Consider the following 17,187-nt stretch of genomic DNA (forward strand, 5'->3'; position numbering starts at 1 on the left):
CAGGCTGGAGTGCAGTGGCATGATCTCAGCTCACTGCCCACTTCGCCTCCCAGGTTCACGCCATTTTCCTGCCTCAGCCTCCCGAGTAGCTGGGACTACAGGCGCCCACCACCACGCCCACCTAATTTTTTGTATTTTTAGTAGAGACAGGGCTTCACTGTGTTAGCCAGGATGGTCTCGATCTCCTGACCTCGTGATCCGCCCGCCTCGCCTCCCAAAGTGCTGGGATTACAGGCATGAGCCACCGCACCCGGAAATTTTTTATTTATTTATTTTTATTTTTTTATTTTTTTTTTTTTTTTGAGACGAGGTCACACTCCCATCGTCCAGGCAGGAGTGCAGTGAAGTGGTGCAATCATGGCTCATTGCAGCCCTGACCACCTGGGCTCAAGTGATCCTCCCACCTCATTTTTTGATTTTTTTGTAGAGACTAGGTCTCACTATGTAGCCGAGGCTGGTCTCAAACTCTTGGGCTCAAGCAGTCAGCCCACCTTGGCCTCACAAAGTGCTGGGATTAGCGGTGTGAGTTGCTGTGCCTGGCCATACCTTTTGTTCTTAAACACACATGTTTATCGGTTGAGAGATGGCTTTAGAAGTATTTAAGATCCCTTCCAGAATGTTGATGATTAAACGTATTCTTTCTTTCCTTCTTTCCTTTCTTTTCTTTTCTTTATTTGAAACGGAGTCTTACTCTGTCGCCCAGGCTGGAGTGCAGTGGCGCGATCTTGGCTCACTGCAAGCTCTGCCTCCCAGGTTCATGCCATTCTCCTGCCTCAGCCTCCCGATTAGCTGGGACTACAGGCACCCGCCACCATGCCCGGCTAATTTTTTGTATTTTTTAGTAGAGACGGGGTTTCACCGTGTTACCCACGATGGTCTCGATCTCCTGACCTCATGATCCGCCCGCCTCGGCCTCCCAGAGTGCTGGGATTACAGGCGTGAGCCACCGCTCCCGGCCAATTTCTTTCATTTATACCAGCCACTCTGCTAGTAGCCTTTGCAGATGCTACATTGTCCTATAAAAGGCCTTAGCAAACTTTTTCTGTAAAGGACAAGATAATAAATATTTCAGGCTTTGTGGGGCATACTCGGTGCTATTGTTGTTATCTAGAGACAATTTGTAAACAAATGAGTATGGCTGTGTTACTGCCTGTATTACAGAAATAGGCTTTCAAGGGACCTGATTTGGCCTGTAGGCTGTAATTTGCTGATCTCTGCCCTAAAGCCACTTCCATGGTATAGATGCCACTGTCCCCCTTGGTCACTTTAGGGCTTTGGTTAGTTGTGTATACATTTCTGTTTATAAGTCATAGGTAAATTTAAGGTAAATTGCATAGTAGTCTGCCATATTTCCCATTGCAGATTCCTGGGTTGTGCCAGCTGGAATGCCTGTGCAGGAAGTGCTAGTGGGACTTTGCAAAATAGGTCTCTATCGTAATATCTTCTTGTGTTTTTTTTTTGTTGTTGTTGTTGTTGTTTGTTTGTTTTGGATACTGGGTCTCAGTCTGTGCCCCAGGCTGGAGTGCAGTGGTGTGAACATAGCTGTCTGCAGCTTTGTCCTCCAGGGCTCAAGTCATACTGCCACTTCAGCCTCCCAAGTAGGTGAGATAATAGGCATGCACTACCATGCTTGGCTAATTTTAAAATTTTTTGTAGAGGCAGTAATGTCTCACCACATTACCCAGGCTGGTCGCAAACTCTTGGGCTCAAGCGATCCTCTGGCCTTGGCCTCCCAAAGTGCTGGGGATACATGAGCCACTATGCCTGGCCAAGTCTGTATCTTCTAACCCAGATTGCCAAAATAGACTGGTTAGTGAAAAAGCAAATTATAGATACAATTGCACAATTACATCTTTTTGTGTTTGAAACATTTTACACACACACACACACACACACACACACACACACACACACGTAGATATGTATTTTTTTTAATTAATTTTTTTTTTTTTGAGACAGAGTCTCACTCTGTCCACCCACGCTGGAATGCAGTGGCGTGATGTCAGCTCACTGCAATCTCTGCCTCCCAGTTTCAAGCAATTCTCCTGCTTCAGCCTCCCAAGCAGCTGGGACCATAGGCGCGCGCCACCACACCCGGCTAATTTTTTGTATTTTTAGTGGAGACAGGGTTTTGCCATGTTGGCCAGGCTGGTCTCGAACCACTGACCTCAGGGTGATCCACCCACCTCGGCCTCCCAAAGTGCTGGGATTACAGGCGTAAGCCACTGTGTGGCCTTTTTTTTTTTTTTTTAATTTTTTAGATGGAGTTTTGCTCTCATTGCCCAGGTTGGAGTGCAATGTCGTGATCTCAGCTCACTGCAACTTCTGCCTCCTGGGTTTAAGCGATTCTCCTGCCTCAGCCTCGTGAGTAGCTGGGATTACAGGCATGTACCACCATGCCTGGCTTATTTTTATTTTTATTTTTTTGTATTTTTAGTAGAGATGGGGTTTCACCATGTTGGTCAGGCTGGTCTCGAACTCCTGGCCTCAGGTGATCTGCCCGCCTTGGCCTCCCAAAGTGCTAGGATTATCATTTTTATGGAGGTCACATGTATAAATGCATAGAAAAGGTCTGATGTTGTCTCTACCAAACTGATAAGAACCCTCACTTCTGGGGAGGACCTGGGATCGAGGCTGGTGACTTTATCCTTAACTATCATGTTTCAGGTTGTTTTTTTTTTTTGAGACGGAGTCTCGCTCTGTTGCCCAGGCTGGAGTGCAGTGGTGCAATCTCAGCTCACTGCAACCTCTGCCTCCTGAGTTCAAGTGATTCTCAAGCCTCAGCCCCTAGAGTAGCTGGGACTATAGGCACCCGCCACCACGCCCAGCTCATTTTTGTATTTTTAGTAGAGACGGATTTCACCCTTTTGGCCAGGCTGGTCTTGAACTCCTGACCTTGTGATCCGCCTGCCTTGGCCTCCCAAAGTTCTGGGATTACAGGTGTGAGCCGCCGCGCCCAGCCATGTTTCAGGTTTTTATAGGGAGGATGTGTTCGTGTTTTACTTGTATAATTAAAATTTGAGGATAATGAGAAAGATTAGCTTAGTTTCAGCTCTTTGATGATCTCCACCAGCCTTCCCAGAGGTCCCAGGTGAACATACAACTGTGGAAATTCAGTGGGCTTGCTGAGAAAGGGCCCCCCTGCCCACAGCCTGCTGGATTGTTGCTGTTCCTCCCATCTAGCATCTCCATTACATGATGAGAACACTCAGTACTGATGACGACTTTTTTTTTTTTTTTTGAGATGGAGTCTTGCTGTGGCGCCAGGCTGGAGTGCAGTGGCACGATCTCAGCTCACTGCAACCTCTGCCTCTCAGGTTCACGTCATTCTCCTACCTCAGCCTCCTGACTAGCTGGGACTACAGGCATGTGCCACCACGCCCAGCTGTTTTTTGTATTTTTAGTAGAGAGGGGGTTTCACCATGTTGGCCAGGATGGTCTCGATCTCTTGATCTCGTGATCCGCCTACCTTGGCTTCCCAAAGTGTTAGGATTACAGGCGTGAGCCACCACATCCAGCCAGCACTGATGACTTCTAAACCAGGGACCTTTTTATTTTGGGCCCACTGCCTCTCATTTGGGTGGTCACTTAAGTGTCCTTCAAGGTGATTATCTAGTCAGCCCGTGTTCCACTTGAGGAAAATGAAGATGAGAGGTCAGTTTTAGACATGACACAGGGCAGCTGAAAGGCCGGGAAAGGTTTTATGGTAAACAAGGATTATAGGAAAAGCTGGGTATAGATGGGTCATTTATTCTTTGTTTAAGGATTAATCAGTCCTTATTCTCACTAATGGCTCTGCCATTTTTCTGTGTGTTAATCCAGGAGGAATTTTGTTGTCAGAGAATAAAAGGAGGTTGTCCATAATTGACTTTAAGCAGCAATCAGTAAAACATTGAGCTCTTCAGCTCCGCCTTTCTTGTAAGTTTATCATTTCTTCTTAGTGGTTGTGAACATCATGTGATAATGTATTTCCATAAATTTAGGACCCTGAAATCCAAGTGAACTTTCTGTTTGTCCATATATATCTAATATTTTAAAGATACTCTTAGGATGGAAACTAATTTCCTTCAGCTGAAGTCATTTCCTTTTAAAAAATCCATTCAGGTATATTTCATATCATATGGCAGTTTTTAATAAGTATTATATCCTTCTAGGCTCTGAAAATTGGAAAACCAAGAAGGTTTTGATGTTTTGTGTGACGCCACCTGAATTAGAAACCAAGATGAACATAACCAAAGGTGGTCTGGTGTTGTTTTCAGCAAACTCGAATTCATCATGTATGGAGCTCTCAAAGAAAATTGCAGAGTAAGTTATAATTGTACCATTAAAATCTATATTCATTATGTGATGCTTTAAATTTGATAATCAGATTAGCAGTTATTGTTAAACTTGAAAGCAGATATTTTATAATTATGTGTGTATCTTTTTTTTCATCATGCAAGATGTTCATGTGGTATGTCTCATCTGTATATATTAAGGGCTATTCTTTTTGTAAACTATCCCATCTCCCTACATACTCTTTCAGCAGACATTTATTGAGTGCCTTATAAGTGCCAGGGATTGTGTTAGGTGCTATATATATATAAAATTATTTGAGTATAAAGCACACTGGGGCCGGGCGCGGTAGCTCACGCCTGTAATCCCAGCACTTTGGGGGGCCAAGGCGGGTGTATCACGAGGTCAGGAGATCAAGACCATCCTGGTTAACACGGTGAAACCCCGCGTCTACTAAAAATACAAAAAATTAGCTGGGCGTGGTGGCGGGCGCCTGTAGTCCCAGCTACTTGGGAGTCTGAGACAGGAGAATCGCTTGAACGCAGGAGGGTTGCAGTGAGCTGAGATTGCACCACTGCACTCCAGCCTGGGCAACAGAGCAAGACTCTGTCTCAAAAAAAAACAAACAAAAAAAAAGAGAACATTAACATGTATATTATATGAAATAGCTTATAGTTTAGTATAATTTAGGTATTTTTTAAACAAATATTGTACCCCTACTACTGTGTACTAGACCTCGATCTAGATGTTGGGGATTATCAGTGAGTCAAGATCCATCCTTTTTATGAAATTTATATTTTAGTATGGGAGCCAAACAGAAATCAAGTCAACAAAACAAGGTAATTTCAGATGATGATCAATGCTATGAAGAAAACTGTGTGAAAGTAATGATGGGGCAGGTTGTTCTGCTGTAGCATGTGTGCTGAAGTGCCTTTAAACTGAGGGGATGGTATGTGAGTTGAGAAACCTGAATGAGCCACCAAGTGAACGTCTGGAGGCGGAGCCCCCCAAGCAGAGGGGACAGCAGATTCCAAGCCTCTGCGGCATGCAGGAGGAGTTCTTGCTGTGTCTCAGGAACGTGGGCTGGAGTAGAGTGTCCAAGGAAGATGGCTGGTGAGGCAGGCAGAGCGGGACTGCATAGTCCTTCCTGGGGAGACATGGGGTTGGGGTGAGGGGCTAGGTAATGGATTGACGTAACAATTTAACGTTGACTTTAAATTTTATAAGAAGAATAACTTTATTTTATTTTACTCTTACCGATTTACGAGTCTCCTTAAATAGTAAAGATACTGGGTTTCTTTTATTACTTTTTCAGCTTTTTCCCCCTTTCTCTTCTCTAGGCGGCTGGGGGTGGAGATGGGCAAAGTGCAGGTTTACCAGGAACCTAACAGAGGTGAGCTATCTTGGGCATGTGGAACATTGACCTTTTTGTGAAATGTGGCATATTGGCTCAGTCCTTCATCCTTTACTGTTGAAACGATTTGATTCAGTTGTACATTTCCATTAGCAGGAAGTCAGGCAGGCAAGGTAAAACAGAGTGGTTTTTTAGCTCTCACTAATACTAGCTAGATATGTGACCCTGGTGCAAGTCATTTCTGGGGCTTGAACCCCAGTTCTGAGACTTCATTCAGTAAAAGCTGCAGGCATATTTGAACCAGCTGGTCAACTGAATGAGCGTGAGCTCAACTGTTGCTTAAATTTATGTCACCTTAGGCAGGATGAGTAAATCCTGTCACCTTAGACAGGATGAGTGAATCCTGTGTGACCGCAGTTTTAGTTAGTTAGTCTTTATTTGCACCTAAGCTTCCTTGGGTTAGACTTCATAAAATATTGTTAAATGCTTTTTGCTAATTGATATATGTCATTACATAATTCTCCCAAGTTGTAAAAAAAAGTGTTATTTAACTTTTGTAGGGCCAGGTGTGGTGGCTCACGCATCTAATCCCAGCACTTTGGGAGGCTGAGGGCAGGCAGATTCCTTGAGCTCAGGAATTGAGACCAGCCTGGGCAACATGGCAAAACCCTGTCTCTACTAAAAATACAAAAATTAGCCGGGAGTGGTGGTTTGCACTTGTAGTCCCAGCTACTAGGGAGGCTGAGGTGGAAGGATAGCTTGAGCCCAGGAGGTGGAGGCTGCAGTGAGGCGTGATCATACCACTGCACTCCAGCCTGGGTGACAGAGACCCTGTCTCAAAAATAAATAAATAGAAAGTGATCTTTGTAATTTCTTTAGCAATGGTGGATATTTGAAATTATTTTAGGCCAGGCGTGGTGGCTCACACCTGTAATCCCAGCACTTTGGGAGGCCGAGGCGGGCGGATCACCTGAGGTCAGGAGTTCGTAGACCAGCCTGGCCAACATGGTGAAACCCCGTCTGTACTAAAAATACAAAAATTAGCCGGGCGTGGTGGCAAGTGCCTATAATCCCAGCTCCTTGGAAGGCTGAGGCAGGAGAATCGCTTGAACCCGGGAGGTGGAGGTTGTAGTGAGCCAAGATTGTGCCATTGCAGTCCAGCCTGGCAGCGGGGACAAGAGCGAGACTTTGTCTCAGGGAAAAAAAAAAAAAAGAAATTATTTTAGCAGGAGCAATGGACAGCTTGCATGAGCTTGAGAGTTACACACCTTATCCTTGACAAGTTATTTAACCTTTCTAAACTATAAATAAACTGTAAATTAGGGCTGTTTTGAGGATTAAGTGGGATAACTTATGTGCCTACCAGTTTTTGGCACACAGTAGGTGCTCAATATATACTTATTCCTGTTCCTTTTCCACTAGAAGATTTAAAAAAAATTTTTTTTTTTTTTTTTTTTTGGTAGAGTGAGGGTCTCATGTTGCCCAGGCTCATCTCAAACTCTGGGCAAAAGCAGTTCTCCCATTTCAGCCTCCAAAAGTGCTAGGATTACAGGTGTGAGCCACCAGGCCTGGCCCCCCTACAGGATTTTATCAAATATTTACATATTATAAAGCCTACAGGAGGCTTTGATAAAAAGGCACAAGTTTTGCTGTTCCCATGTTTATCTCCATTACTGCCTCTTTCCTGTCTCCCAAGATCTCTGTGTGGCGTCAGTAGGGAAAAAGTATAATTAAAGTCTGCAAGGAGAGTTTGGAGAAGATTCTTCCCCTAGAGGGAATTGAATGATGTTCTTTGTCTGGAGTCTAGGAGGGAAGGTGAAAGGGAGAAGCAGTGGCATAAGACTCCAGGAGACTGGTCCACTCTCCAGGTTTCTGAATAAAAGGAGGGAAAATACTTGGGGTTTACTGGGAAGGAAGGAAGTAATATTTGTGGATTTGTTACTGTTACCAGATACTGAAAAACTGAGTTCAGGAGTTCAGGGATTGATGTTAGGTACGAGGTCCAGTTTGAATCCACATCTCCCTGACTCTGAAGCTCATTTTCTTTTCTTTTTTTTTTTTTTTTGAGACAGGGTCTTTCTGTGTCACTCAGGCTGGAGTGTAGTGGCATGATCAGGGCTCACTGCTGCCTCTGCCTTCTATGCTCATGTGCTCCTCCCACCTTAGCCTCCCCAGTAGCTGGTACTACAGGTGGGCACCGTGCTGCCAGGCTATTTTTTTTTTTTTTTTTAATATGGAGTCTTGCTCTGTCACCCAGGCTGGAGTGCAGTGGGGCAATCTCGGCTCACTGCCACCTCCGCCTCCCAGGTTCGAGTGATTCTCGTGCTTCAGCCTCCCAAAGTGCTGGGATTACAGGTGTGAGCCACACACACACAGACAGCCATAATTATTTATTTATTTATTTATTTTTTGATACGGGGCTTTGCCGTGTTGCCCAGGCTGGTAAAGCTCATTTTCTTAATATCATACCACATTCTTTTGTAAACTTGTATTCTGTTTTTTCCAACATTTTTTTTTCTACTTTTCCTCACAATCTGTTCCCATTTTGCTACTTTTTTTTTTTTGAGACAGAGTCTCGCTCCATTGCCCCGGCTTGAGTGCAGTGGCACAATCTTGGCTCACTGCAACATCCGCCTCTCAAGTTCAAGCGATTCTCCTGCCTCAGCCTCCCAAATACGTGGGCTTACAGGTGTGTGCCACCACACCCGGCTAATTTTTTGTGTTGTTGGTGGAGACGGGCTTTCACCATATTGGCCAGGTTGGTCTCGAACTTCTGACCTCAAATGATCCGTCCACCTCAGCCTCCCAAACTATTTTCCTACATTTTTAATGAAAATGTTCAAACATATAAAAAAGTTGAAAGAATAGTACAGTGAACTACCACCTAGCTTGAACAGTTAACATTTTGCCATATGAATATGTATGTGGCGAACCATTTGAAATTAAATTGCAGGCCGGGTGCGATGGCTCACACTTGTAATCCCAGCATGTTGGGATGCTGAGGTGGGTGGATCTCTTGAGCCTGGGAGGTCAAGACTGCAGTGAGCCATATTTGTACCACTGTACTGCAGCCTAGGCAACAGGGCGAGATGTGTCCCAAAAAAAGAAAAAAAATGTAAGTTGCAGACACTTAATCCTTGAATACTTGACCATGCATCCTCTAGGAATAATTACTTTCACCTAAATAAATAAAACCATTATCACATTTAAAGAAATTAACTACAGGCAGGGCATGGTGGCTTACACCTGTAATCCCAGCACTTTATGGGGGTCAATGTGGGTGGATCACTTGAGACCAGAAGTTCGAGACCAACCTGAGCAACATGGCAAAACTTCATCTTTACCAAAGATAAAGAAATTAGCCAGGGTTGATGGTGCACACCTGTAATCCTAGCTACTTGGGAGGCTGAGGCAGGAAGATCACTGGAGTCCGGGAGGTGGAAGTTGCAGTGTCCTGGGATCACGCCACTGCACTCCAGCCCGGGCAACAGAGCAAGACCTTGTCTCAAAAGAAAAAAAAAAAAAAAGGAAAAGAAAATTAACTTAATAATTAAGGACAATTCTTTTTTTTTCTGTGGCCTCAAGTGATCTGCCCGCCTTGGCCTCCCAAAGTGCTGGGATTACAGGTGTGAGACACCGCACCCGGCCCAACAACGATTCTTTAATCATCTAATATATGGCCTATATTCACATTTCCCTAATTGTCCTAAAGGGTCTTTTATTATTATTTTTTTTTTGAGATGGAATCTGGCTTTGTCACCCAGGCTGGAGTGCAGTGGTGTGATCTTGGCTTACTGCAACCTCTGCCTCCCAGGTTCAAGCAGTTCTCCTGCCTCAGCCTCCTGAGTAGCTGGGATTATAGGTGTGTGCCACCAAGCCCAGCTAATGTTTGTATTTTTAGTGGAGACGAGGTTTCACCGTGTTGGCCAGGCTAGCCTTAAACACCTAACCTCAGATTATCCGCCTGCCTGGGCCTCCCAAAGTGCTGGCATTACAGGTGTGAGCCACCATGCCCAGCCTAAAGGGTCTTTTATAGTTGTTTTTTACAGTACCTCCACCCCAAACCAGGATTCTTAGTTCAAGGGATTTTTTTAAAAAAATATCTCTTTAGTCTCTTCTATTTTAGAACAATCCCCTCACCTCTTCCTTTTTCTTCCTGTGACAGTGACTTGTTGAAGAGGTTGTCTTGTAGAATGTCCCATTATGGATTTGTCTAATTGTTTCTTTATGACTGATCACACATATTTTGAGAGTAGGGATATTAGGTCTTATTTATCTTTGTTTCTCACAACATACAATGTTTTGTACCTAATACATTCTCAATTGATGCTGATTGAATGAGTATATAATTTTCTTTTTTATTTATTTATTTTTTTTTTTTTTTTGAGACGGAGTTTCACTCTTGTTGCCCAGGCTGGAGTGCAATGGCACAATCTTGGCTCACCGCAACCTCCACCTCCCGGGTTCAAGCAATTCTCCTGCCTCAGCCTCCTGAGTAGCTAGGATTATAGGCATGCGCCACCACACCTGGCTAATTTTGTATTTTTAGTAGAGATGGGGTTTCTCTATGTTGGTCAGGCTGGTCTTGAACTCCTAACCTCAGGTGATTTGCGTGCCTTGGCCTCCCAAAGTGCTGGGATTACAGGCATGAGCCACTGCGCCCGGCCTATAATTTTCTATAAAGAAACTATGCTCAGGCTGGGCGTGGTGGCTTACGCCTGTAATCCCAGCACTTTGGGAGGCCGAGGCGGGCGGATCACGAGGTTGGGAGATCGAGACCATCCTGGCTATCATGGTGAAACCCCGTCTCTACTAAAAAAATACAAAACAATTAGCTGGGCGTGGTGGCGGGCGTCTGTAGTTCCAGCCACTCAGGAGGCTGAGGCAGGAGAATGGCGTGAACGCGGGAGGCAGAGCTTGCAGTGAGCCAAGATTGCACCACTGCATTCCAGTCTGGGCGACAGAGCAAGACTCCATCTCAAAAAAAAAAAAAGATACCATGCTCGGAGTGGTACAGCACTCACTGTTTGTGTATATAAGGGGTGACAATTATACATTTACTTATTTCAAGTCAGAAATGTAATTCCCTCTTAAAGCTGTGTTTTAAAAAGTGATTAATGGCAGTATGTGTATTATCCCTTGTAACATCTAAAGCCTACTGAGTCTTATAACAGTTTGAGTTGCCATATTTTATTACATTAGGGAATGATACAGATTTTTTTGTGTATTTTGAAAAATTTGAACTATATGTCTTTCCCTCTCTTCTTTTTCCTTTTCCTGCCAGAAACAAGAGTACAAATTCAAGAGTCTGTGAGGGGAAAAGATGTTTTCATCATCCAAACCATTTCAAAGTGAGTATCCAGCAGAAGTGTTGCTTTCTGGGTTTCAGTTTAGGCATGAGTGTTTAAAATAATGATAGATGGCTAGCCAAGAAGAGTTATAATAGTCTTAAAATTAGTATGTCTTACCAATTTAGAATTTAGAAAACTAAGTTTTCTGACATAACTGCTGACTTTTACATGTTCTTTCAGTGTTTTTCCTTCTTTCTTTTTTTTTTGAGACAAAGTCCCACTCCTTCACCCAGGCTGGAATGCAGTGGTGCAATCTCAGCTCACGGTAACCACTTCCTCCCATGTTCAAGTGATTCTCTTGCCTCAGCCTCCCGAGTAGCTGGTACTACGTTGGCGCCACCACGCCTGGCTAATTTTTGTATTTTTAGTAGAGACGGGGTTTCACCATGTTGGCCAGACTGGTCTTGAACTCCTGACCTCAGGCAATCTGCCCGCCTCGGCCTCCCAAAGTGGTGGGATTACAGGTATGAGCCACTGTGTCCAGCCACTCAGTGTTCTTAATGGGTGGAAATAACCAAGTATTAGAGTAGAGGCTCTTTTTTTTTTTTTTTTTTTTTGAGACAGAGTTTCACTCTTGTTGCCCAGGCTGGAGTGCAATGGCACGATCTCAGCTTACCGCAACCTCAGCTTACCGCAAGCTCTGCTTCCCAGGTTCAAGCAATTCTGCCTCAGCCTCCTGAGTAGCTGGGATTACAGGCATGTGTCACCACGCCTGGCTAATTTTGTGTTTCTAGTAGAGACAGGGTTTCTCCGTGTTGGTCAGGCTGGTCTCGAACTCCCGACCTCAGGTGATCCGCCTGCCTCAGCCTCCCAAAGTGCTGGGATTACAGGCGTGAGCCACTGCGCCCGGCCTGGAGTAGAGGCTGTTAACGATAATAGTATACATTAAGTTTCCTAACAATTAACAGCCAGAATTTTGTAAAACTTGCAGGGAAGCATTTCTAGTTCTCTCTTCTCCCCAAAAGAAACAGAGGCTAGGGGAGGAGAGCTTTCTTAGTTGGGGTTCTTTAAGCTTTTATTGCATATAAAAGTGATCATTATTTACTGTTTTATTACATAAATTAGCTGAGAGGATAAAAGACTGTACTGAAGGAATATGTATTCCTGTCTGGTGTGACCTTTGACACACCTGTGTTCTGGAAATTGTTTGGTCACATATGTTTAAGCTGGGTATAGAAGATTCAGTGCAGTAAGGCTGTCTCGCACTCGGGAAGGGAGGGTGATCACCTGGAGCCCTACTTTTTTTTTTTTTTCTTTTTCTTTTTTCTTAGAGGTAGGGTCTTGCTCTGTTGTCCAGGCTGGAGTGCAGTGGTGAGATCATACCTCACTACAACCTCAAACTCCTGGGCTCAAACTATCCTCCTCCCTCAGCCTCCCAAGTAGCTGGGACTACAGGCATGCACCAGCATGCTCACCTCATTTTTTCATTTTTTTAAGAGATGGAGGTCTCACTATATTGCCCAGCTGGTCTCAAACTTTTGGCCTCAAGTGATCCTCCTGCTTCGACCTCCTATATTGCTGAGATTCCAGCAATATAGAAGGTGAGCCTATCACACCTGGCCTTAAAGCCCCACTTTCCATTGTGTGTTTGTCCACAAATGTCCCTAAATGCTGTTGTGTATGAAGTTCTTTGCTCAGAACAATTTTTAATGTCTAGAAATCAGTTTGTCTAGTGCATTATTTTTTAGCTTAGAGAGTCTGAAAGTTGCTGCATGCTTAATTTGTGTATATACATGTATAATACCAACGAAAGGGAAGAAGAAGGACATTTTGGGAGACTTTAGTCTTGGAACACACATTTTTTCACCTAAATTTTGAACATTTTCTCTCCTGGTCTTTGGTTTATTGGGATGAAGTCACAAAACCCCCATCTCTCCTGGGAAGAGGAGTGGCAGGGGAGACCTGTCCTTGCATCCTATAGCCCTGGCAAATGGGTGTGCTCTGAAGGAGGAAGGGTGTGGAGGGCCTTTGCCATGGTGCCCTGGCTTCACCTTCTGCTGTGACACCCAGGATTCTCAGCAGAGCTGGAGGTGGGGGTGTGGAGCGCCAACTGCCCCTGCCAACTGTCCTCTTTCCCAGGTCTGCCACCAAACTAGGGTGGAAGTAGAGGACTCACCTGTGCCCACATCTTAACCCTTTACCTCCAGCATCGGGGTAGGGAAGGGGCGGGCACAGAACAACTTACACGGCTTCTGGCTCCTTGGTTTCTGTGTCTGTGGTACTTTTGTCTCCTTACAGACAAGTGTGATTCCATTGGATAAATGCACAGAGGTTGTGTGGATTACCCAAGGGGATGGGTAGGCATTGAGGGCACCCCCAGACTTAGAATTTAGGACTTCAGAAAGGTAACTGCTGATCCTTCTCATTTTCAAGTCCTTCTGGTTCTTTATTTTTGTACATTTCAATACTTATCCTGTGCCCCTGTCTTTTGTCAGTTTCATATTCCTCTAATCAGAACCACTCAGCACCCCTTTCATTTTCTCTCCGTGTCTCATTTTGCATTGTTCCATACCTGACATAAGCTTGTGTTAACTCGGGTTCTCAGTCTTGTCCATGTTCCAGAGTCTGGACGTCATGGTCTTCTTTGTGAAATACCATGAAATAACATTTAGTGTTGAGGTCCAGATGTGGTGGCTCATGCCTGTAATCCTAGCACTTTGGGAGGTCGAGATGGGCATATCAGTTGAGGCCAGGAGTTTGAGACCAGCCAGGCCAACACGGTGAAACCCTGTCTCTACTAAAAATACAAAAAATTAGCTGGGCATGGTCATGAGCGCCTGTAGTCCCAGCTACTCAGGTGGCTGAGGCACGAGAATTGCTTGAACCCAGGAGGCAGAGGTTGTAGTGAGCTGAGATCATGCCACTGGGTTCCAGCCTGGGTAACAGAACAAGGCTCCATCTCAAAGTAAGAAAAAAAAAAAAAAAGGCTGGGCGAGGTGGCTTACACCTATAATCCCAGAGCTTTGGGAGACCAAGGCGGGCAGATCGCGAGTTCAAGACCAGCCTGGTCAACATGGGAGTTCAAGACCAGCCTGGTCAACATGGTGAAACCCTGTCTCTACTGAAAATACAAAAATTAGCTGGGCGTGGTGATACGCGCTTCTAATTCCAGCTACTTGGGAGGCTAAGGCATGAGAATCGCTTGAACCCAGGAGACAAGGGTGCAGTGAGCCGAGATTGTGCCACTGTACTCCAGGCTGGGTGATAGAGTGAGACTCCGTCTCAAAAACAAAAAAAAAAACAAAAAAAAAAACCCTGTAATCCCACCACTTTGGGAGGCCACAGGTGTGCAGATCACCTGAGGTCAGGAGTTCAAGACCAGCCTGACCAACATGGAGAAACACCCTCTCTCTGCTAAAAATGCAAAATTAGCCGGGCATGGTGGTGCATGCCTGTGATCCCAGCTACTCGTGAGGCTGAGACAGGAGAATTGCTTGAGCCTGGGAGGCGGAGGTTGCAGTGAGCTGAGATCGTGCCATTGCACTCCAGCCTGGGCAACAAGAGCAAAACTCTGTCTCAAAAACAAACAAAAAAATGATTTAGTGTTGTCAGATACATCTTATACTTCATTTTACTACAGATTAGTGGTAGCACTAAAAATAAAAGAGAAATTTAAAATTAAGAAAATTCCATCCATTAACTGAAGTTTTCCTGTATTTCAAGCAAGACTCTCCTTATCTGAGTTCAGTAATGGAAAGCCTTGTTCCTCCACTCTTATCCTTCCCATAGAATACTTTTCTGAAAATCTTTTTTTTTTTCCTAAGTTAATTAACAGAGTGAAAGTCTCTTTCAACTCATCAGATGTCAAACTTGTTGGATAGTGACAGAGAACCTACTCACCTGAATATTCTGTGTTTCCATTCACTCCTTCTTTCATTAACAAATACTTATTTTGAATGTCTACAACACGTGAATTACAGTTAGTTACACGTATGCGAGATGCCTCCATGATTAAAACAGAGAAAGATCCTTGTCCTTGTGGAGTTTATATTCCAGTGGAGGAAGATATAAAGTGAGCATAATAAAGAAATAGATTATCTAGAAGGTGATGAATGGTTTGGAAAAAAATAAGACAGCATGGTGAGATGATAGTGGTGAGAGGGCAGAGAGAGGCAGACAGGGTAGGCCTCATCGTGGAGGTGACATTTGAACAGAGACTAGAGAAGGTGAGGGAGAGTCAGGTGACTAGGTGGGGAGAAAAGCATTGCAGGCAGTGGGAACGCCTAGAGCAAGCCCCTTAGTGGTGTGAGCTGCCTGTGGGAGGACTGAACAGGGTCAGGTGTGGCCAGGCAGGAGGGGAGGGGCGGATCCTCAAGTTTGGACTGGAGTTGTAAATTTGAGAGTTGCCACCATCTATGAAGCTGTGAAATTAGATGAGAAGCCCAAAGGACGAGAGGAAACTGAAAGAGAGGACACATGAGCAAGTCCTGGGACATGAGGCTGGGGAGAAGAGGAACCAGCAAAAGAAACCAAGGGTGGGAGGAGGACACCGGAGAGGGGCATTCTGGAAGCCAAGTGACTGTGGACATGGCCGCGTGGAGGCCACTGATGACCTTTATGAAAACAAAGCTTCACTGGACTATTTGGGAGAGAATGAGAGTAGATAAATTGGAGATAGTGTAGACAACTCTCTTAAGATGTACAGCAGAGGGGAGCAGAGGGGAGAGTGGTTATGAGTCGTATTAATGGAAGTAACAGAATGTTTGTGGCCGATGGGTAGTCAGTGGTAGAGGCAGGAGAGGAGAGAGAATTCCTCACATGGGTGTGCCACTTGGAGGGATTAATTTTAGGGCCACTGGCATGGAAATTTCCTCTGACTGATGACTGAGGGCAGGCCGACTCCTGGGGCACAGATGGACATAGTGGGAGCTTGTGGACATGCTCCTCTGAGAGTACTTAAGTAGGGTGGTCAGTTGAGAGCAGATGGTGGGGGATCTTATGGAGGCCTGAGAAAAGAGGAATTTATTGGTTGGTTTTTTTTCTGCCTTGCACCTTAGGTTGTATAAAGGCATGAGAACACACTGCTGACACTTTTTGAAACAGGGAATACTGTGTTGTAGATCCCTTGATGAGATTTGCTGTGTCTTTGTTACAGGGATGTGAACACCACCATCATGGAGCTCCTGATCATGGTGTATGCATGTAAGACCTCTTGTGCCAAAAGCATCATCGGTGTGATACCCTACTTTCCTTACAGCAAGCAGTGCAAGATGAGAAAAAGAGGCTCCATTGTCTCTAAATTGCTGGCTTCCATGATGTGCAAAGCTGGTAAGAATGGCAGATGTTTCACAATTAATTGGGGGCCTGGGAGTTTTATTTATTTATTCTCTCTTTTTTAAGACAGAGTCTTGTCCTGTCACCTAGGCTGGAGTGTAGTGGCGTGATCATAGCTCACTGCAACTTGAACTCCTATGGTCAAGCAGTCTACCAGAGCCTCCCAAGTAGCTAGGACTATAGGCACATACCACCCTGCCTGCTAATTTTTAAATTTTTTGTAGATACTGGGTCTTACTATGTTGTTCAGGCTGGTTTTGAACTGCTGGCCTCAAGGGATGTTTCTGCTCCGGTCTCCCAGAGTGCTGAGATTATAGTTATGAACCACCATACCCTGCTGGAGTTTTATTTTTACCTTAGAAATATCAAAGTAATGGCTGGGCGCAGCGGTTCACGCCTGCAATCCCAGTGCTTTGGGAAGCTATGTGTAATGATCTTTGAACTCCTGGGCTCAAGTGATCCTCCTGAGTAGTTGGAACTATGGGCATATACCACCGTGCCTGCCTAGATAGGCATATATTGGAAAAGATACATACTCTTCTGTGTCAGGCATTTTCAGGTAACAACCTAAGTATTTTTCCTGTGTTTCTAAATAACCTTCATAGTTGTTATTGGGTATGTGTGTCGATATATTTGTGTTTGTGTGTGTGCGCGCTTGTATAAATGTATATGATTTTATTTATTTATTTATTTATTTATTTATTTATTTTGAGATGGAGTTTTGCTCCTGTTGCCCAGGCTGGAGTGCAATGGCATGATCTTGGCTTACCGCAACCTCCACCTCCCCGGTTCAAGCGATTCTCCTGCCTCAGCCTCCCAAGTAGCTGGGATTACAGGCATGTGCCACCACGCCTGGCTAATTTTGTATTTTTAGTAGAGGCAGGGTTTCTCCATGTTGGTCAGGCTGGTCTCAAACTCCCGACCTCAGGAATC

General features: G+C 44.7%; 1 protein-coding gene across 15 annotated transcripts in view; it reads left to right on the forward strand.

Annotated features, from left to right (window-relative positions):
• The window catches only part of PRPSAP2 (phosphoribosyl pyrophosphate synthetase associated protein 2), a 75,432-nt gene that overhangs the window by 6,573 nt on the left and 51,672 nt on the right, over positions 1-17,187 (forward strand). For 5 of the 15 annotated variants that reach the window (XM_063717923.1, XM_054535271.2, XM_024241483.3 and 2 more), the window contains 5 exon segments: positions 3,823-3,918; positions 4,155-4,305; positions 5,616-5,668; positions 10,914-10,980; positions 16,076-16,248. In XM_063717923.1, the coding sequence (XP_063573993.1) occupies positions 4,187-4,305; positions 5,616-5,668; positions 10,914-10,980; positions 16,076-16,248 (412 nt within the window). In that variant the 5' untranslated portion in view covers positions 3,823-3,918; positions 4,155-4,186. 15 annotated transcript variants of the gene reach the window in all.

The sequence above is a fragment of the Pongo abelii genome, chromosome 19 (assembly GCF_028885655.2).
Source record: "Pongo abelii isolate AG06213 chromosome 19, NHGRI_mPonAbe1-v2.0_pri, whole genome shotgun sequence".
Classification (NCBI taxonomy): Eukaryota; Metazoa; Chordata; class Mammalia; order Primates; family Hominidae; genus Pongo; species Pongo abelii.